This window comes from Hemicordylus capensis, chromosome 4, assembly GCF_027244095.1.
Source record: "Hemicordylus capensis ecotype Gifberg chromosome 4, rHemCap1.1.pri, whole genome shotgun sequence".
Classification (NCBI taxonomy): Eukaryota; Metazoa; Chordata; class Lepidosauria; order Squamata; family Cordylidae; genus Hemicordylus; species Hemicordylus capensis.
In genome coordinates this window covers 188,722,983-188,745,192 of record NC_069660.1, presented here as the reverse complement: position 1 = coordinate 188,745,192, position 22,210 = coordinate 188,722,983, and the positions used below count along the sequence as shown (strand labels likewise).

Sequence of the window (22,210 nt, the reverse complement as noted above, 5' to 3'; positions counted from 1 at the left end):
GATTCTGTGCTGCATTTCTGGAATCATTGTGAAATGGGTATCTTTAGGTGGTATTTTATGTTGGTCCCTAACATAATCAATAGAAATGGGCTATTTTCCCTCTTAACAATTTGCTGCTGCCTTAATAAAAGCTTCTTTATAGCTTTTATAGTATAGCTCAAAAGAAGCATTTCAAGAACTTGAATACATCTCTTCAATTGAGTTTAAAAAGAAACCACCGGCACACAGGAGAAAGCAGCCTTCATTTTGCAGATCCATAATGCTAAAATATGTTCCATCAACAAAAAAGGGCTTTTAGGATTGGGAAAGCCATTCATTCTGCTAACCTAATGCTGAGAATCGTGGCTTTGTGTGGACAGTGATAGTGTAGCTTTACCATTAAACAAATATTTGTAAAGTTCTTATAAAGCACACTGAGGCCACATTACATTGGTGTGAAGTTGGTGGTTGTTGCTTTTTGTTTGTTTGGGGGGTGGGTTTTTTTGCTGTCATGCGGGGAAGGGAATAAGGTTCACACAGGGGGCAAAATCACTGTAAGAAACAGCCAGAATTAAAAGCTACATTAGGAGGTGATAATTTATCTCTTGGTTCCTAGGCTATTTCTTGGAAGTATTGGGGAATACCGGAAGCTGTGTAATTGCTAGCATTCTGTTTGTGCTTCTATAAGCCCTTATTTGCCACCTCATGCCATTGCCTCATCGTCATTGGGAGCAAAGCTAGAGTGTCCATGTGTACTCTAACTTCTTCACGTGACTCCAAAATTCCAGTACGGCTTAGGAAGGTGGGTGGGTTTTTTCTTTTTTGAAATCGGTAACATGAGATGTAACTGACCTTTCTAAGAAAAACCCAGTGGTTTATTTTGCCTGGAGCAGATGTCTGGTTACAAACCGACAGCATGAGACCATTAGTCATTTTCAGAGAACCTGCTGGAACTAAATCTCCTGACCTGCCTTTGGGACAGTGATGGGCTGCAGCATCTGTTTGTCAGAGCGGCTTGGTGACGGCTTGGGTGCGTGCCTGCTCCTCTCTGTATGGGGCAGTTCTCTTGCCAGAGAACAAAGCCAGAATCGTAAGGCAAAACATTCTTGTTTGACTTTGTTCACGAAATATCTCTGTCTGTATGGACAGGTATAGCCTCATTGAATGCATTCCCAAAGCTGAACAGGCTTAACCTGCAGTAGGCCTGTAAATGTAAAAGAAAGTCCAATTCAAAAGGCAGGCAATATGCATATAACCAGCATGCTGTGAGCAGCAGAATTGTATTCACTTCACCCGTTACATCTAATCATTCAAATAATGAGTACTTGTTACTCGTGTGCTTAGGCTGGGATCCTAAGGGCCATATAATATGCACTGAGGTCTTTCAGGAGCCCCTACTGCCACCTCAGCTTCTTGTGTTCTCCCAAAAAAGTACTTCTGAAGGCCAGGAAATCTTCCAAAGAAGCAGTCAGTGTGACAAGAGGGCTGCAGCCAGAAGGGGAAATTGGCAATTCATCTGTGCAAGCATGGAAGTGTCTTGGGCCCATACAAAGAGCTCTTTGGATTTTGACCTTAGAGTTGAAGGCATGCAGGTCTGGTAACATGCAGCCTTCATCCCTCAAGTTTTGAGGGGTGCAGGTTGTTGGAGATGAACTTCCAGTGCATCGACCTTTTGCACCAACTCTCCTAATGACCACTAGGGGCATTGGGAGTAGAGACAGTGAGTCAGGGTCTCCCTATCTGTCCCTACTCTGTGACCCCTGAACTGACTCTGCAGCACTTCCTGTGCTGAGTCACAATCCTTCCTTTCCTCCTAGAGAGCAGATGGAAACATCTCTCTCTCTCTCCTTACCTATCCACTATGTAGTCCTTTAGATTAGAGATAGGTCTTTCCTATCTAAGTGTATTTAACCAATAAATGTTTAGTGTTTAGTCACACAAGGATCTCCATGTGTTTTCTCTAAATAGCTGCAATATCCAAACCATCCTCTGCTACCTACTCTGTAACTGGAGTGTGCTCATTCCTTAGTGCTCTGCTGTTTTACCCATTGTGGGTAAAAATCAACAACCTCTAACACAGGTCATGCATTACTGGGCTTACATGCCTAGGCACCAGTTGTATGGCATGAGTCAGGCAGGCTGGGCAAGTATAATTCTACAGGCCATCTGTATGTGCTCACCATCTGGATCAGCATTAAATGACAAATGTTAGGCAATGTTGCTTGCTTTATTTGAGGAAAGGGAAAGGATGGGTCAGTTTTACATAACACTTAAAAACAGGTGGTAATCTTTACATATTTATCTCAAGGTCTGCCAGGGTGGGAGGTGGGACACGTGGATTTGGTTTTGTTTTGGCAGTTGATTATCATGGAAGAGAAATGGGTGAGATAGTACACAGGTGTTCCCAAATGCCTTGTGCCTGCCAGACTCCAACACTGGGGACTTGTAAATAATGGGCACATTGACCGCCTAGGCTAGCAGCTGTAATCCAGCAGAAAGCTATCTTTGCAACAAGGACTAGAATTCTTTGTCTTCAAAGGAAATGGGCAGCAGAGACCCCATTTTTTCCGTCCTCTTTTTTGGTATCCTAATGTGCCCAGTTGCTCACACTTTGTGACTGCGCAGTTGTTCACCTCTTGCCTCTGGTTATTCCTGAGGCTGCAGGCACACATAAGAATAGAAACTGCAAATTTGGGTGGCAAAGTTCTTGTCTTGCTCAGTGCTGACAGAAGTGTGGAGGGTGTTTTTTTTGTTTTTTTAAAAGTTGCAGCTGAATTTTGAGAGCAAGAAAAGCTCTTGTGTAGAAATGTCAAGTACAATTTAAGATGCGGCAGTTGCGGTGGCTGTCTTGAAACAAAGCTGGAGATGGCAGGCCACTTCACATACTAGCAGAGTGGCGACAGATGTGGATTTGTTGCTGTGTGTACATGAGGTGGGGAGCTGTGCCCATGCCCAGCTCCTTGGCATGCAGTTGAAAGCACGGGTTTCTTGTATGCATGTATTACATTTGAGGTTTCTGTGTAAAGCTATTTAGCTATAGATGAACCCCCTCAGAATAGCTGGGCCCAGCATTAAAGTTGTGCTGTCGGGTCGATTTCAACTCCTGGTGCCCACAGAGCCCTGTGGTTGTCTTTGGTAGAATACAGGAGGGGTTTACCATTGCCTCCTCCCACGCACTGTGAGATGATGCCTTTCAGCATCTTCCTTTATCGCTGCTGCCTGACATAGCAGACCAGCGGGGATTCGAACTGACAGACTCTTGCTCCCTAGGCAAGTTACTTCCCCGCTGCACCATTAGGTGGTTGGGCCCAGCATTAGAGGTCAGCAAAGTCTGACATCTGCTGGGGTGGAGGAACCCATTGCCACTGAAGCCTGCTTTAAATTTCCACCGTAACTCCTTAAAATACGACACTTTCTGCCTTTTAGGCCTTTCATGCCTTTTACAGCTTGCAATTCATCTCTTGCCATGTAATCTATGCTGGTCTATGAGCATAATAAAGATGATTTGATTTCCTTCCCCCCCCCCCCCCCCGCTACCCTTTCTTTTTGCACATATGCTGCTCTAACAGTGTGGATGAAGCTGGGTACTATGTAGGCTTTTGCTTGTGTAGTTCTAACGACCACCAGCAAGGCTGCTTCCTGCTTTGGGCTGGCTGACTTGTTCATTCATAGGCATACATCCGAGGTTCTCCTGCTTTGTGTGAGCCCAGATCCCTAGTCCACTTTCTGTATTGTTGTTCCTCCATCTCCCTTGGAGCAACATTTGGAGAGAGAGGAAAGTGTGTGTGTGTGTGTGTGTGTGTGTGTGTGTGTGTGTGTGTGTGTGTGTGTGTGTGTGTTGGCAGGGGGAAGACCACTGCTTGGTCTCACTCAGGGCCTACCCTGAGAGTAGTTTGGCTGGTTTAATTAGGTGAAGGGCAGGAATATATGGAGGAATCACTATTATGATTGAGGCCTTGAATAATGAGAAGGTGGTAGAGGAATTATGTTTAAAAAGCAGGTGTTAGTTTGAAGGATTTAAAGATCAAGGGGATAGAACCCAAGATGTTGGGTACAAGGGGCTACGAAGGGCTCTAATGGACAAGAAACAGATGGTGACAGGACAGGGTAAACGGCAGGTAGATGACAGACTTGGTAGAATAAAAGAAGCCATTGTTGCATACCTTTGGTTTATTTTTCAGGCCAGTGGGAATTTGTTGGGTTGTTTGGAAAGCACACAATTGGCAAAGATGAGGGCATTTGCCAGTTGTTCATAAAAGTCCCTTCTCCAAGTATATGTGCAATTGTTGGTTCTTTGTTTTTACTGTGCTGATCCCTGGGGCTGAGAAATTTTGTGGCGAAAAACCCTGTACTGACACGTAGATCACTCTCCCCCGCCCCGATGTTTGACTGATTTAGCCAATTACATCTCAGCAGTGAACAACAATGGGGATATTGGTACGTGTGAGAGGAGCAAAAAAGGACTATTCTAACAAGTTACTAGCTTTAGGACAAGAAAGTACCTACTATTTTATAATGGCTGTAACTAAGAATTAGTTCCTAGTGACTAAAAGTAGACAAGATCATTTAAACACAAGATACCTATTTTTGTGCAGCAGCTGCTCCTGCTGCTTCATGAATTGTTAATGGTTGCTCTTATTTTTCAGCTGGGAAGTCATCGATTCCAAATCTGAATACAGACTCTGGTTGAACCAGTGTATAGAAGAAGCAATGATGAGCTTTGCTGTATTTCTCCAAGAAATGTCTCATTTCAAAGAACAGAACCCTGGCAAGGTAAAATGAGGTTTGCAATTCACCCTGTTTAAATGAATATACTTCCTGGTGAGTTGTGCAAAGCATTTGTCAATAACTAAAGGTATTACAGAAATTTCAGAAATGGTTTCTAGTTGCAGTGAAATCAGCTGAATTTGTCAGTGTAAATGGTCTATGAATTACTAAGGAATGAAGAAAAGGGAGTGCCGTTGTTCCTTGGCATTATTATGAGTTCGGTAGCATAAAGCCACCCAGATAATTGCTTGAAGCCATACCTATGAAGCCGTGTGTGATACAAGAGATGCATTCTAGGATCCCTTAGAATATTGGAGCCCAATTCCTGGATTGTACTTGACTGCCCATAATCTTGAAGTTGCATCCTCTAGGACCAGGGTGTCAAACTGCTGGGCCGTTGCTGCTGTTTTCTCTCTGCCCAGCATGTGTCCCCCCACCCTGTGCTCCAAAGCTTCTTGTGGCTGGCTGGTTCTAGCCACTGCCACGTTTCTCCTCCCTGCTGCTAGTGTGTTTCCTCCTCTGCCTTGCCACGCTCCGAAGCATAGAGGCTGTGTGCCTCTGCAAGAACAAGGGCTGGAGGAGGAGGCTGGGCCGGAGGGTAAAGGAGGGGGAAAGAGGGCTTCTGCTTTTCTTGGACATGCTGTTGTTTTGGAATTCTTAATTTGATTATTGAGTGTTAAAAATATATTGAGAACAATAAATTAAAATTTATTTCCATGTATATTTATATCACTTTCTGTGAGCATATTCTGGTGTAAAATGTGGTCTGTTCAGGTAATTTAAGTGGCAGGATTGCCAGTGCAAATTTGGTATCTGCAGGTCATTGGAAAGTGTTTTTTCTAAAAAATACAAACAAAAATATTCATCCTTCCCCTGAGCATATTCTGGAGTAAAAACTAGGGCATTCAGCTAATTTAAATGACATGGCAAGGCAGGGAGAGGGAAGAAGAAAGGAAGAGAGTGAGAGAAAGAGGGTTGAGGATGCGGGTGCAAGAAGGTGGTGGGAGGCCTTATGTGGCATTGGAATCACATCTGGCCCACCACCCAATTTTGAGTTTGACACCCCTGCTCTTGGATATTGAAAGGGATCTTCCTGGTGCTTGTCTCACAGATCGCATGGTGCAGCTGCAGCCACTAGGGATGTCAGGGTGTCCTGGGCCAGCTCTGACTATGAACGTGTTATTGGGCTTGTTGCATCACTAAAAGTATTAATGTAAGGAAATCAGTTGAATTATAGGCCCAGATTAGGCCTCTCTGCAACTGCTGTTTATGAAGAAGAAGAAAATAGGGAAGGTCAAAATAATGCGTTCAAAATCATGTTTAGCTTGGCATTAATCTGTATGTAAACCGCCATGAGATGCAAGTTTTGGAAGCTTCCAAATCTGCTAGCTAAATAAATAAAAGGTTTTATTAGTATTATAGTTTAGTATTATACTATTATAGTTTTACTAATTATAATTATCATTATATTTAATAATCCTAAATCATAATGAGCTGACTTCTTCAAAGTGGGCTGGAGAATATCTATTTCTACAATGGGATTCCTGTGTGTTGCTGTCTCTGTATGGGCAGGGTGGAAAAATCGCCGGGCATCACAAATGCTTGCCTCCCTCAAATTGTCCTAACTCAGAGTTGTGCATGCACACTTCCCTCATGGTGCCGGAGAACATCCCTAGAAGCAGAGGACATTTTGCAGGCAGTAGCCTTGAACCCACATGGGTCCAGTTTACTTCCCCATAGCCCACATAACAAGCAATTAGATGTGATGGGAGGCCATCCCCTTGACCTTTACTACAAATCTTGCAAGAACCTCTCACTCCCTTGTTCCCTGGAACTGCTAGCAGGATGAATCTGGGGAGGCTGTTGCCATGACTAAAAAGCTCTAGTGCTGCAGCACTGGCCACTCCAAGTTCCTCTTACACATTGCTGTCCTGTAGCCCAGTTCCCTCCCCCAAATGCTCACCATCTCTGAAGTGAGGGCTCAGCCCTTTGGTTGCTGCCAGAGCTCTCATGAAGGAGCTGGGGAACGAGCTGAAGAGGGTGCTTTCTCTCAACCCAGCCTCCCCCCTCCCCATTTATCAAATACTGTGGGGTTAGAAGAAGTGGAAAAGAATGATCCACCACCACCACCGAGTCCCACTTGTACAGCGTATGGACTGTTGATGCTCCCTGACTTGACATAAGCAGTTTCATGACTCACTCTTCTAATAATTTTATTGAAACTTTGGTGGTGGAAAACAAGGTAATGTCTTTCAGTGTCATAGTGAATATGTTAAAAGCAGTGTTTAACATAGTTGACGTATGACAGCCATGATCTAATTACTATGTGATGCTTTTCCCTGAACAGTTTTGCCTTCTGGTCTGCAGTGTGTGCACATTCTTCACAATCTTGGGAAGTTACATTCCTGGAGTTGTACTCTCCTATCTTCTATGTAAGTTTCTTCCAATTCTTGAAGGATCTATTGTGCTCTTTTTTTCTTCTTCCTTGCAGTTCAGTAAATATCCAGAGTAAAGCACACAGCCATAGTCAACATAGCACTGGAAGTTGCAGTACTGATACTAGATTTGGGGTGGGTATAGATTACACTTTCCCCAGCAGCAAAATATTGTGCATTAAGTGCTAGGAAAATGTGTTCTAACAAAGAACTTGAATCTTCTTGAGGGCAGAAAATTGGATTGTCTGCAACAACCAGCATTTATTTCCTCGGAAAAATGTTGTGGTAATGATACTTCCATAGAGCTTCCATGTTCAAAGCACTTCACATACACTGTGCTGCTAACTTTTGCAACAGTTCTGTAAGGTAGATGATAGTAGTTAGGGATGTGCCAATGGCTTCAGCAGCCTCGGGGAGGGTGCTGTTGCAGCGGCGGGGGGGGGGGGCGTCTCTGGCAGGCCGGCCTCCCCCTGCTGGCCTACCTCCAGTCTCTTAAAGGCCAGTTCAGCCCATTTTGGGGCTGTTTCAGACTGTAGGAGACCGAGGGAGGCCAGCAGGGGAGGGGGAACCTCCAGACACCCACCGTAACACCCCCCAGGCTACCAAAGCCCTCAGCGGTGGTAAGTCTGCCTTGAAAAACCAACAGATTTTATCATGAATGGCGCCCTGAAACCGGGCCTGAACCAGCCCGGGGGGTTCAGCTCAAGGTTGAGCCTTCGAACCTAGCCAGTTCGCACTCAAGGCACTGCGAGGTCAGCCCTAGTAGTAGTCTTATGTTGTAGACCAGAGAGGTGAGACTGGAAGATCTTGCCTGAGGCTATCTAGTGGTATCAGGTGATATCCTGAACCAGGTTCACAGCTCTTTCCTTTTGCCACTGTGCAATTCTCGTGGCATGCTCCACACTGTATCACCTAGAAAGGCCCTTAGATTCTCAGAGTCCCATTCGAGAACAGATACGATGAATATAATGTTATAAGATATGTGAATTTGCATATACCTTTTCAAGCTATAATTCTTTTGTGTTTTGAGAATTTGTAATATTAAATTTTAAATTTAAGAGAACGTCTTCTTCACTATGAGCCCCACTGCCTAAGATCATCTTGAGAGGTTCGTCTGAGGTTGCCGCCAACTTGTTTGGCGGCTACTCAGGAACGGGCCTTCTCCATTGCTGCCCCTGGACATTGGAATGCACTCCCTGTTGAAATAAGAGCCTCCCTATCTCTGGCAACTTTTAAAAAGGCACTAAAGACACATTTATTCATTCAGGCTTTTAATTAGATTTATGGTTTTAAAATTTTAATGTTGGTTTTAAATGATTTTAATGTTTAAATGATTTTAATCATTTAATTGATTTAGTTTTGATTTTAATTGTTTTGTTTTTATTTTGATGTAAACTGCCCTGAGCCATTTTTGGAATGGCGGTATATAAATCAAATCAATCAATCAATCAAAATATAAATCAATGAGTGTTCCAAAATGGCATGGCTCAAATATATACTATTTTTCATAATTATTGTACAATTATATATTTATATAATTCTCACTTGGTTTACAGTACTATGTGCCTTTCTATGTCCACTCTTCAAACGCAACGAATTTGGACAGAAAGTGTATAGCAATATTAAGTCATTTCTGCTGAAACTAGACTTTGGTATTGGCGACTATATCAACCTCAAATTGAAAGAGAGAGCCGGTAAGCAGCAAGTAGCATCAATATCCCCCCCCCACATGTAATCTCAGCTTAACTTAAAGTGAACAAGTGTGCCACTTTTCCATTTCTGTTTTTTCCACTTATGTAAACACAACAATTCTTAGGCTCTCATAGTCATATTTTCAAAACTGAACAATTTCTCATATCTCATTTAAGTGTACATTTTTATTACTGATGTGTTGTAAAGCATTGTGCATATGAAAAACGTCAATCAAATAAATAGCACACATGTACTATCAGTGTCTTGATTTTATTGCAAAATATAGCTTACAGGCATCAGTTTAGTAGATACCAAATTTTTATTGAGGCAGCAAACGAAGCTAGAAGGAATAAGTATTGTCTGAGCATCAGTAAACACCTTTTATAGATATGTCTTTACTCAAGGTTGAATAACAGCTCAGATAAAATAAGAGGGTTGTATTTTATTTTTAAATGATGTAAATCTCACAGCTGTCCTCTTGAGAAGTAATAAGCTCAGAGTAACTGAAATAACAACTGTTCAGTTGGACTGTTTAGTGTTCAAAATGCAGCATATACGTTTCTGAGGAACACAGAAATATTCCTCAAACAGAATGTTCAATAAACAGTTTGTAAAAAAGAAAATATTTCTAAGCAAGTGCATGGTATTCATTCTATCTGATCCTTGTCTACATTTTTTTCCCCCAGTCTTGATATGGAAACAGTCAGGTTTCACAGTCTCTGTGGATTTTTCTCTGTTGGCCCTTTATGACGTATTTAGCATGCAATATAATCTGACCCCAAACAGTATACAGGAGAACTTCAGTATTCATGGGGGTTCTGTTCTCTGCAATCACCGCGGATAAGGAAACTGCGAATACTGAGTAATTGTGTCTACAGGATCGTAGGAGTTAGGATCCTGTAGATTAAAAGAAATATGCCAGAAACAGGTTAAATTGCCCTAAAATTGTTGATGAAAGTGCCCTACCATGCTCAGTCTGTCCCTAGCTGACTAGCAATTCCTCCAAAATGCTGCAATTTGCAATGTTTGGGGTGTGTGTGTGAAAAATTGCTGTTTTTTCTATTTTTGTAACAAAAACGAGCCATAAAATGGCTCCCTTACACACAGTGGTGAGTGGCACCCCGACGCACGGATACATGAAAATTAACCCTTTGTTGTTGTTTTTCCCACCATGTATACCGAGATTGGGTACCAATTACCCAACCACAGATACATGAAACAGCAGATGTCGGTCTGCTATTAACACAGTGGTGGTTTATTTATTTATTACATTTCTATACTGCCCCATCCATCCAAAGGCTCTGGATGGTATACAACAACCATTCACCTGTATGCTAAAATTCCACATCCTTACACATTACACAGATCTCCACAACAACAACAATTATGCACTGCTTTTGTATGAAGTTCTGAGTTGGTACATCTCCAGAAGGAGAGCACACAACAGCTGTGGGGCAGCCATCAAGGGCATATCTCTATGTACCATTAGAGCCAGTGTGGTGTTAGTGTTAGAGCTCTGGACTAGGACCGGGGAGACCCAAGTTCAAATCCCCATTCAGCCATGATACTAGCTGGGTGACTCTAGGCCAGTCACTTCTCTCTCAGCCTAACCTACTTCACAGGGTTGTTGTGAGAAGAAACCTAAGTATGTAGTACACCGTTCTGGGCTCCTTGGAGGAAGAGCGGGATATAAATGTAAAAATAAATAAATAAATAAAATTAGTCAAGAAGCCACTTTCAGTTGATATGAAAAATTTAGATTGAAATTGGAAGCAGAAGGCAGTACTCTTTAAGACAGATATTGCTTGAAGTTAGCACAGTGTTTCCGCAAATATCATGTTTTGGAGGAGAACTAGAAATGTTTGCCTACCAAAGTAGGCAATCAAAGCTAATCGACTGTAATCTTCTTTTCCAGAAATGATAAAAACAAAACTGACAGAAGATGACAGTGAACTAGACATATCAGCCCTGTGCCCTAAGGTTGGTTGGGACTTATATTAATCTCTCAAGGCTGCAAATAAGCCTCCTGATCACTGCTGTTCTAGAAGAAATGCAGATTTCCAGTCTAGATTGCTGGTACTCTAAAAGGTTTCTAAAGTAAACCTGTATCTTGGTGTGAAATGTTTGTCTTGTGAAAATTGCAGCCACATCCATAATCGGGTCATGTCTTGAAAATGAAAGTCAAGAGTTCAGGCTCACCAAACTGCTGAAAATGGAGCTCTGCTTTAAACAACTGTCCTGCACACACTTGGGAATTCTTGTCCCTCTGTAGCTGGGAAGCTTCTTCTGAATGCAGTCATTATGTGTTCGTACTTCATGAGTATCCCAAGTTCTCCTCAAATACTGGCTTCAAAGTTCTGTGTAGACATGCAGAGTGCACACACAATTGAGGATGAAGATTGCTGGACTACCACTGGACTACCCCTCTCCCCCGCCCCGCTGCCGCCATGGCATGCTGCCCTCATCTGTTGTCTGCACGTTCTATTTAATATTTGCATAGAGGCCAGTGCCTGTAGGCTCAATCCATGCAATCAGTACACCTCAAGTTTGTGGTGTACAGTTGCACAAATAGGGCCCATGCAGGCCCAGTGGACTCTACATGCGTAGGATCCTCTGCAAACAAATCAAAGCAAGGGTGCTATATGTGGGGCAAATTGAACAGTGCAATCCGGCCACCCCACTCTGTAGATCGTATTGAACATCTGCAGTTTTAAAGGAGTAAATTTTGTTGTCATGGGAAAAACCATTGTCCGAATGATTCTAATCTTTGTAGGTATAGAGATGTCACGGCATCAAAATATCCTTTCCAAGGCCTCATTGCAACCCTACTGAGTGCTAGTCTGCGGAATATTTCTTGACCGCTGGATCCTTTACTGTGTCTATACCTATAAAGATTAGAATATTTTGGACGATGGTTTTTCCCATGACACTCTATAGATGTGAAAGCTGGACTTTGAAGAAGCAAGGTAGAAAAAGCATTGACGCTTTTGAACTTTGGTGATGGAGCAGACTTTTGAGGATATCATGGACAGCCAGGAAAACAAACCAATGGATCATAGAACAAATCAATCCAGAATTCTCACTTGAGGCACAAATGACCAGGCTCAAACTAGCATACTTCGGACACATTATGGGAAGATCCAGCTCCCTTGAGAAGTCCATAATGCTGGGAAAAGTTGAAGGAAAGAGAAGAGGACAACCAGCAGCAAGGTGGATGGACTCGATAAGAACAGCAATGAATGCACCACTGAGAGACCTTAAAGGCCAAATAGAAGACAGATCATCCTGGAGAAAATTTAACTATGTGGTCACTAAGAGTCAACACTGACTTAACGGCACTTAATCAATCAATCAATCAATCAATCAAATTTTGTTGAGAAATAGATGTTTAGATTTGGAGAGAGAGGAAGAAATTGTTCTTAATCCCTTTTTATTTATTATTTATTACGAATATGTATTTGGGAACCTTTCAAGAAAGGTTCCCTAAGTGGTTTACATAGCAAAATAATCCTGTGTGTGGCTGCTCTCGTGAGAGTTCGCACACAGAGGCACCTGGTTTGGGTAGTGGGGATTCCATATGCAGATAGGGAGGAGGAGCCTGATATGGTTAAGGTCAGTTGGAATGCAACTGTTACTGGTCGGAAGATATTCTTGATTGTAGAGGAGAGGAAGATAGATAGATAGATAATGGGAAGGGGTCTGCGAAGAGAGGAGTCATGAGGGAGGAAAGCGTTCCTTCAGGAGAAGAAGGCTGCCGTTGTGTGAATTAGATGAGGAAACAAGATCTGTTAACTCAAGAAGAGAGGGGGGAGGGAGGGGAAGAAAGACAGAGGGGAAGAGTGAGTGGAGGAGAGAGAAAGAGAAAAAGAAGGGAGGGAAAGAGAGGAAGAAGGGTGAGGGATGGGTCCGAGACTGTCAGCGGCCTGAGGGGAATCACAGGCCATGGTGGTGCCTATTGGCAGCAAGGAAAGGCCCAGTCAACCACTGCTGCTGTTTGGGGCTACCGAGGCCACCGGCGGAGGGAGGCAGGCAAGGGATGGGCCTGGGCCTGTCAGAGGCCTGAGGGGGACGAGCCGCCATGGTGGTGGTGGCAGCAAAGAAGGGCCCAGTCAACCGCTGTTGCTAATGTGAGGAGGAGCAGGAGCAGGGCTCATGCTTGGGTGGGGAGCTCTCTGAGGATAGGGGGCTGCAGCTTGGCCAACAGGCACCAGCAACGCTGCAGCTGTGACCAAGAGGGGTGAGGGGGATGGAAGCTACGTGATGGAGGAGGAGGAGCAGGAGGGTAGCTCAGGTGAGGGTGGAGAGATCTCTGAGGTTAGCGGGGCTGTGGCAGGGGGTGAGGGGAGCAGTCAGGTACTAGCACGCAGATGCTCTGCATGGGTTAAGCTAGTATAGGTATATTTTATCATAATAAGGAAAAGTGTCATATTTACATACAATATCAAAGAGGAGCATACTTAATATACTAAAATAGCAAATACTAATGCATTAAAATGTTTCTTTTCTGCTGTGGGGAAGGGGGAGTTCTTGTATCTAAGGCTAGAGATTGACATTTTATAGAGCATGTAAATAGATGCTCTCTTTGGTTTTAAATGTATAGATATCCAATTTAGCATTGAATCTAAGAATACTACATGTGACTGTTTGGGTTTTTCAAAATACAGGTTAGCTCTACAACTGTGGCCAGAGAGATGTCTGTATCAGATACAGACGTATCGGAGGTATCCTGGACTGATAACGGAACCTTCAATCTATCTGAGGGAAACACTCCACAGACAGACACATCTGATGGTATGTACTGCTGCTTTCAAATTTTCCAGCTTTTAAAAAGGAATATTTTCCAAAAAAAGGAAAAAGTACTTTGTAATTGAACTCTTATAATCTCAGACACACCTTGTGATTAGAGCGCGTACACACACACACACACACACACATGCATACAGGCTGAATGAAAAGCTGCTTATAACATTCCTGTTCTTCTAGTCTTTCTCTTGAAATAGTTCTCATGTCTTGCAGTGTTTTGGCAAGATAGCATCATTCTGTTTATTGAGGTCTATTGACTGGATTAATAAACTTGATTCTGATTATTGAAATGGAATACAAACCAAACCTCTGTGAATGGTCTGAGGGTCCTGATGCTACAGAGCTGCTGAAGCTAAATTGGGGATGGGACTGTAGCTCAGTGGTGTTGAAGGTTGTAATTTTTATCCCCCAGTTTAATTAGCAGAGCTCTAAAAAGCTACCCACTCCAGCTACAGAGTAGTTGCAGAGTTTAGTTGTGGAAGCTATTTAGAGAAGACACATGGAGATTCTTATAGAACTATGTATTGATGAAGTATACTTTGGATAGGAAAGACCTAGTCCTAATCTATAGAACTACACAATGAATAGGTAGCGGGAGAGAGAGATGTTTGCTTCTGTTCTCTAAGAGGAAAGGAAGGGATTCTGATTCAATCTCAACAGGAAATACCTGTAGAGTCATATCAGGGGTCATAGAGTAAAGACAGGTAGAACAGTGAGGGAGACCCTTACTCACTAGCTCTACTTCCAGTGCCCCTAGTGGTCATTAGGATAGTTGGAGCAAAAGGTCAATGCACTGGAACTCCATCTCCAACAAGTGGTAGAGCATCTGATTTGTATGCAGGAGGTCAGGTAGGGCTGGGAAAGACTACTTCCTCAAACCTTAGAGATTTGCTACCAGTCAGTGACAATACTGAATCAGATGGACTTGACTTGGCAGCTTCCTATGTTCCTGAGTGGACTGATTTTCCAACTCGGATGGGAGATAGTGGGGGGCTCTGGGTAAGAGCAGGATAAACGTATAATAAATATTTTAAAGGAAATGGAATGCAAAGGAAGGGTCTTGCATTAGCTGCAAGTGTGCTTTAAGCGAATGGGCTTCAATTTTCCAGACATCAAATGTACTTTTAACCTCAGCCTGTAACATAAAACCCACTTCCAAATCTTTCTCTTTTATCTCTCTTATTCTGTTCTCTCTTGGCATTCATGTGCTTTGCTTTGCTGCCTCCTTCACACACATCCCAAATATTCATGTCAGCTCTGAAGTCACCTACCTTAGGCGAAGTCATGACCCACCAGTTAAATGTTTAACTGTGTTTGCCTTTCCAACTGACTTATGGGCTGACATTTTGAGTATTGCTGAAGTGTACAACATGCACAAGCTCTGAAGTAAGCATAACTTGTCCAGTATTTCTCAGTCTGTAGAATTCTGTGCTGTATCCTACTATAGGAACAAAGATAGTGATGGTGGTCTCATCTATAACAGGTTTTCCCCCACCCCTGTTAATTGTTTTAATAGATTTCGATCGGCCAAGTGATCATGAGGAAGCTTTTGCAAGAGATCTTGCAGAATTCCCATCTGTTGAAAATGGGGCAGGAACAAATGATGAAGATGATTCAAGCATTGGCATACCTGTACATCAAGAGAGAAGAAAGGATCACCTCCCTACCACATCGGACCAGTTCAGCAGGCAGGAGAAGGAGGGGCACTCTGCAGCAGGCCTCTCCTTGCCTTTAATCAATGACCAGGCCTTCAACTTAGTGAGAGCAATTGCTGGTGATGTTGTCACCTCTGTGGTGTCAGCAGCTGTCAGAGACCAGTTGCAGTCCATGCAAGCAGACCCAGCTTTAAGCGAAGAGACAGACACAGAGGAAGGAGATGATTTTGAACTGCTTGACCAGTCAGAGCTTGAGCAGATGGAAAGTGAACTGGGGCTTACCAAAGGCAAAGCGGCCGAACCACAAGAAAAGAAGTCCTCCAGCTTCCTCTCAAACCTGCTTGGGGGCCATTAATATGGAAGCTGTTTAATAATCTAGCAAAAACAAAATATAGACAACATGAAATGCAAAAAAAAGAGAAAATGATGAGCTATAAGCTTTATCTATTATTTTAGATGTGCTGTAATGTCTTTCATGCAGAGTGAACTAACTTGTTGCAGATCAATTGACACTGATGGTTTTGTTTCTGATAGTGATGCCATAGAAATGAAGTATCTGTCCCATAATTTTGTCTCAAAGGAATTTAAGAAGCAAGAGATTGCCTGGGGGTGGGGGGCTGGGCTAAAATTGCCAAATGTAGCGCCCTTGTGGCTTTAACCAAATCCTCTTCACCTCCAGTCTGTTTACTCTTACTACTTAAGCATTTAGGCAACAATGCTTCAGGGAGAGATAATCAATAGGAATCAAGAAGCCATCATGTCCTAGTTGCCTCCTGTGTAGCAGAATAACTAAACCTCCAGAGTAAACGGGTATCTGATAACCCCAGTGATCTTGAACCTTTCAGTAATCATCATCTCTAATATAAGAAGCAACACATAATCTTCATTGGCCTGGATTGTTGTCCTTTGTATTGCCTGTCTGAATTCTGAGAGGTTCTCTGTGAGAACTTCTCACAGATATGATAGGAAAGGCAATATATTTCCAAGTTACATCCATTCGTACAGGCCTTGTAGCCTGACAAAATGGCATGATTTCATGCATCTGTGTGCTATCTATAATCTTGTATTAGGCTCAAAGAATAGGAAGCAAAAACGTTACACTTGAGAAGATGAATATATATATAATATATATATGTGTGTGTGTGTATACCATCTTACGCTTGAGACAGTGTGTATGCCATCTGTAAGTACTGTGTGTGTATATATGCAATGAGTGGTTGAATTTGGTATGCGGGAAACGGGGAACTATGAAATATTTCAGTTGTTATAATTGACCATCGCAGTTGAAAACTACCATCCATTCTATGTTGTTTTGTCCAAAAATATAAGCAGTTGATCACATCTAAAAATCTTAGAAATTGCTGCTACACTCAGATCTGTGAGAATTGCTGCAGAACAAACACAGAATATTGCTGGCATATAAGTAGAGGATGTTGCCATAATACAGTTCAATGTTAACTCTGCATATCCTGTGGCTAGCACTGAGTCATTTTAAGGCATGTAACGTATCTCGTTCTCCTTAGTTTTGTGGATTTACCTTTACAACTGAGGGCAAGAGGCAGTGCCTCATCAAGGTAAACCAAAGCTGAAAGGAAGAAATATCATTAGCTTTAGTAGTGTGATATAAACAGCAGAGCAGACTGAGGGACCATATCAGCTATTTTGACTAACCCAAACTCTTGCAGACTTATACTGGCACTCTAACAGTAAATGTGGTTGTTTTATAAACTCCCAAAGTACAACCCCAATATACAGGGTGGTCTGCTCTTCTTCCATCATAGCTGCAGTGTTCAATAGGCATTAAACTGCATAGTGAATATCACTACACAATATGTTAACTTTAGAAGATACTAGGAGCTCAATTCCAACTCTTCCATGTATCCTGTCCAAGGTATTAAATGTCAGGACCGCAGCTGGACACAAAACTACCCCAGTGGCTGACGTTCCATGCAGAGTAGCACAGGTGATTCTTAACCATCCACACCTCTACAAGCGTATACAGCAACACCTGTGGTATTGTGCAAGAGCACTCTTACACTAATACATACATCTACACAATTGCACTTCGGCAAAACTGTGACCATTATTTCCCAAGGTTGTAGCGCCATGGAAGAGCAATTGCACATTGTTATGTATTGGCCCCAAAGCACTCTTGCACAATACTGTGGGCATTGTTTTTGAAGTTCGGACAGTTGAGAACCACCCACATTACTCTGCATGGCATGTCCGTCAGGATCAGTTCTCACCCTGTGTAGCTTGGTTGACTGCCTCCTTGCCACACCAAATTGTAGAAGTGTGGGGAAATGGTTGTTTCTAACCATGCAGAGTATAAAAAGCGTCTGGGGCATTAGACACTAGATACTCATGGACATTTGCTGATTATGATTGTGTCCCTGTAATGCATATCAACAATGCTTTCTCTTGGTCAATTCAAACCTAGAGTCACATGGATGAAAGTGAATTTAGCCCTGAAGAAAAGATGGAAAATGTCAGCATGATCCTAAGCATGTTTACTCAGAATTAAGTCCCACTAAATTCAACAGGGCTTACTCTCTATTGTGCATAGGATTGTAGCAAAATCAGCACTAGGCAAGATTCTGACAGTTATTTCCAATCCAATATGGTACAATATCATACTTGGGTTATTGTGTAAATCTGGCTTTGATGTCCTTGAGCAGTTCCCTCCTTTTAAAAAAAGGGGTACTTAATAAACGAAGGAATGCCGGGGGTGGGGGGGGGGAGAGACTTCCATCTTACAGAGTGCAACTCTCACTTCAGCAGAAGTATGCTAAGGAGAAGCTCATACTGAACTGTGTATGAACTGCGTATAACCCTTGTTAAATGTGTGTTTCCTTTTCATTGTGAAGATACGTACAATGGAAGAGTAACTGATTTAATGAATTGAGGCTACTCTTAGGTGAGAGCACAATGGGATTTGAGAAGACTTGTAGGTACACTGGTGGGGCATCTCTCCAGCCTATAAGAGATGTGTTATAACTGTGTGTACTTTTGTTTCATATTTTAAAAAAATGTTCCAGGGGTTTCCAGTTATAAAATACAATGGTACTCTTCTAGGAGTTTGAGTTCTGTTCATCACTGAAAGCAATTGGAGGGTTTGCTTGAGACTTCTTGTAAATGATCCACTTTCTGGTATCAAGATAGAAAAGTGCAATTCTAGTGTCATAGAATAAAAAAATCCCATCCTGCATATAATGTGCTTGTGTAGCTGTGCTGTTGTACATACGAGAGATGTGTTGGATTGGAGCTCTGCGGTCTTGCTTTGTCTTCTAACACGTGCTGTGCATAAAGGCAGATGACCAGAGATCTAAGTTTGTGCATGCCCCCTGGGTTTACCTCCCCCACCCCTTTGAATAGCAGGCTCTTTTCACCCTCAGCCCCCAATGCTAAACAACTGCTTTTGAAACTACCTTCAGTCTCAAAAGCCATTTGTCACATGGCATGATGGGCTGCTGTTTGAGGAACACAAGCCTAAAGCTCCTCTGAGCAGTGGTTCTTTGGCTCCAGCCAGTTTATTGACATGGAGTATGAAACATATTGGTTTCTATTGACTTACTGGTTTCCCCTCCAAAAGACAATCATACTAACTGTGGTGATCAGAGCTTAAAAGATAAGTCAGGAGCCAGTAGGTGTACCAGCCCAAACAGAGATGAACAGATATTTCTGATTTCTAGGCTTCTGTCATTGCTATCAGCCAAGAGCTGATAGCAGCCCTGCTGAAGTTGTTTGTCATTCCAAAGAATAGAAATGAGACTAGAAGTAGCCAGAGATTCCATAAGACATTCTATGTAAATGTTTTGATTGCTTTATAAACTGCAGAGTGATCCATAAAGAATGACAATGATTTCAAGAAACTTGTTCCATCGGCATCCTGGTTCTTTGCAAATACAGGTTCAGAACTGCATGTTAAAAATGGGCCATGTTTTCAGTTGCCCTAAGAAGAGATCTGTGCTTACCTCTGCTTACCTGTGGCATACAATGCACTTCCCTTTGTTCTTGTGCCACAATAAATACAAATCTACTACTTACATAGGTCCTTCTCAGAGATCATACCCCATTGCTCTTCAGTCAGTATGCCTACAACAGAGAAAATGAATGGAACATCTGTCTACTCATGACACATACATCAATCTGTTGGCCTCCTTCATAATCTTCATTGAACTGGTTTCTTTATCACAGTTCATATACTCTTTCCTCCTTTACACAGAAGTGTTTTTTAAATTTAACACTTTATACAATCCCTCACAGCAGAACTAATGATTAAGGCTGCAAGTTTAAACCAACCTATTAGGAAGTAATTCTTTTTGAAGTTGAACACAGTGAAATGTCTTCTGAGTAAATAAGAGGCTGAAATCTTAAGCATACTTAGAAGTTGCACTAAAATTAGTAGGATTTGCTTTCTAATCAATATGGTCATGGTTGGATTGAAATGCCTATTTTGGAGCAACTGCATTAAGAAACAATATATATTTGGGTTTACTTCCAGCAAATGAGAGGCTGAAAATGGCAGTTTGTAGATTACCTGTTTGGATGGCCCTTCCAGCTTCTTATCTATGTAACATCCTTATCTCTTCCACAAACCTTGATGTATGTCTCTTTCACGGAAAGTGCAGAGGTGTGCAGTGTCCCGTAACAGCTGACCAAATACCCTCTGAGGTAATGTAATAGTACTGGTTTGGGGTTTGCTTGCTTGTTTTATTTTGAAGGGGGCTTATTTGTCTTTATTCATGAAAACACTTGCAAGATGGCTGTCTTCTGTGCCCACAAGTGGTGATAGATTCATTGCAGTTAATGGAAGATAATACTTATGGGAATAATTACCAATGTCAAAGTTGTAGAAGTGTGATTTCACCACAGATTTGTAAGCACATTTAATCATAGACATACCCTGTTGCATCACAGTCATGGATCTCTACTAATAACTCTAGTATCTGATCATGTTAGCACTCCACAGAAGTTAATACTAATACTAATATCAATGTGTGGCATAGTATACTTTTTGCAGCCCCTCTAATACTTGTACTTGCTACAATTTAATTATCATGTCTGAGCCATTTAGATAGTCATCGCTATAAATGTGACCAAAATATACCTTTGAAGCCTAAGCATATTCAGGACTAGATTTCTATCTCCAAACCTTCCAAAAATTAGTGAAAAGGAAATGGGCTACTCATGTCCCATGAAGGGAAAATAAAGTAGGTTGCGGGTGGACATTTGCCTAATGGAAAATATACTTTCAGAGATGCTGAAGACAATCCTTCCTAATAAATACATAGATCCTAATCAGTCCAAATGGGAGTTGCATAGTTGCAGGTGGGATGTAACTCATGTTCCGCAGAACCATTAAACAGCATGGTCCAGCTGAAGAGAAGTGATTCTTGTCCCAGTGATTTCAACAGAACAAAGTTAAGCACGCACTTTTCTTGGGCTGGAATGAGACTTGGAGGCGAGTCTCACGATCTGAGACAATCCCCAGACAGCCCAGGGCGGCCTAATTGGCCGCCCACACGACTGCCATCTCTGTCACGGAGCCGTCGGGGGCTGCGGGGATCGGGGGCCGCATGCCCCCTGGAAGTTCCAAGATGCCCCACACAAGTGCACGGGGCATCCTGGAGAGACCCCCAGAGCCGGGCCGGGAGGCTTGTTTCAGCCTCCCGGTGGGGGTCTCATGTGTTGCTGTGGCGCGGAGCTGCACTGCGGCAACACACAAATAGACGGTGTTAGCGGAGCGCTTGCTCCGTTAACCTCGCCTGAGGGGGAATTAAGAGGGTTTGCTGCCGGGAGCCGCATGGCTCACGTGGCAGCACATGATACACCAAAAGTGGGCTAGGCTTAGGCTCCCTTAGCCCACTTTTGGTGGATTGTGAGAATCTCCTCTTAGATTTACAAATTACAAAAGAAGATCAGATTTTATTTAGAAACTTTAAATAATTGAAAAGAAAAATACCTAACAGTTTATTTTCAAAATGGATTAAAGAGTAAAGGTGGATTATAATTTGGTGGTATGAAATAAACAATGGAATTTAACTTTTGTTTTCTTCCTGAACACAGTCTAGCTACCGTATGCACACTTACAGATGTGTCTTCACACATTTATTTTGATTAGAAAAGCAGTAAAGGTCTGTAGGCACAACTATCCAGATAACCAGAAACTGGATTTCTTTTTTTTTTACAAAAGTCTTAAATCCATTAAGTATTTTTCAGCACTTTACCTAGCATGATTACTGTTTTATAAACATGGAATATTAATTATTATTATGACAATTGTTTGAACCATTTAATGTCTGTGGGTTTTTCTTTTGTTATAGTTGTGTACATGTTAATAGTAAATTCATTGTCACATTTATTTTGATTTTCTAATCTATATGAACCACTGTAATAGTGTGGCAGGTCATATGAAATAAAACACTTAATCCTGACTTTTCCTACCTGATGATTTCAAAGCTTTGTCTGATATGCAGTTTTCCATTCTGGTTTCCATTATGTGGAGTGCAGGTTATTAAGGGCCAGCTCTGATTCTTAAAACATTTCTGCATATGTTTTAAGGATGGTAACATAAAACCGAATTAGTGATGGAAATGTAGAATTCCAGTGCTTGGAACTTGTTCCAACCCACCCAAGCAAATTCACAAGTTCCATGTTTCATTTGACCTTTGTGATATAATGAAGGTTTGTGTCTACTGCCATGGATTCTTTTCCCCCCTGGCTGTCCCCTCTTGTCTTTAGAATGTAAGTATGAAAAGCTAATGTCCCAGCCTGTCTAACTGTGAGGTGCAGCCAGTGCTCAAGCATAAGTTCTCTGAATCTGGTACAAACTTGCCACTGGTCTCCCTTCTGCTTTCCAACCTTGTCTATTTTGAA

The 22,210-nt window shown here is 42.2% G+C and overlaps 1 protein-coding gene across 6 annotated transcripts in view; it reads left to right on the top strand.

Moving 5' to 3' along the window:
- The window catches only part of RETREG1 (reticulophagy regulator 1), a 76,320-nt gene extending 54,552 nt beyond the window's left edge, over positions 1-21,768 (top strand). For all 6 annotated transcript variants that reach the window (XM_053246834.1, XM_053246835.1, XM_053246830.1 and 3 more), the window contains 6 exons: positions 4,626-4,752; positions 7,094-7,178; positions 8,738-8,875; positions 10,789-10,853; positions 13,538-13,664; positions 15,193-21,768. In XM_053246834.1, the coding sequence (XP_053102809.1) occupies positions 4,626-4,752; positions 7,094-7,178; positions 8,738-8,875; positions 10,789-10,853; positions 13,538-13,664; positions 15,193-15,686 (1,036 nt within the window). In that variant the 3' untranslated portion in view covers positions 15,687-21,768. The remainder of the gene's footprint in view (positions 1-4,625; positions 4,753-7,093; positions 7,179-8,737; positions 8,876-10,788; positions 10,854-13,537; positions 13,665-15,192) is intronic.
- Positions 21,769-22,210: the final 442 nt, after the last annotated feature.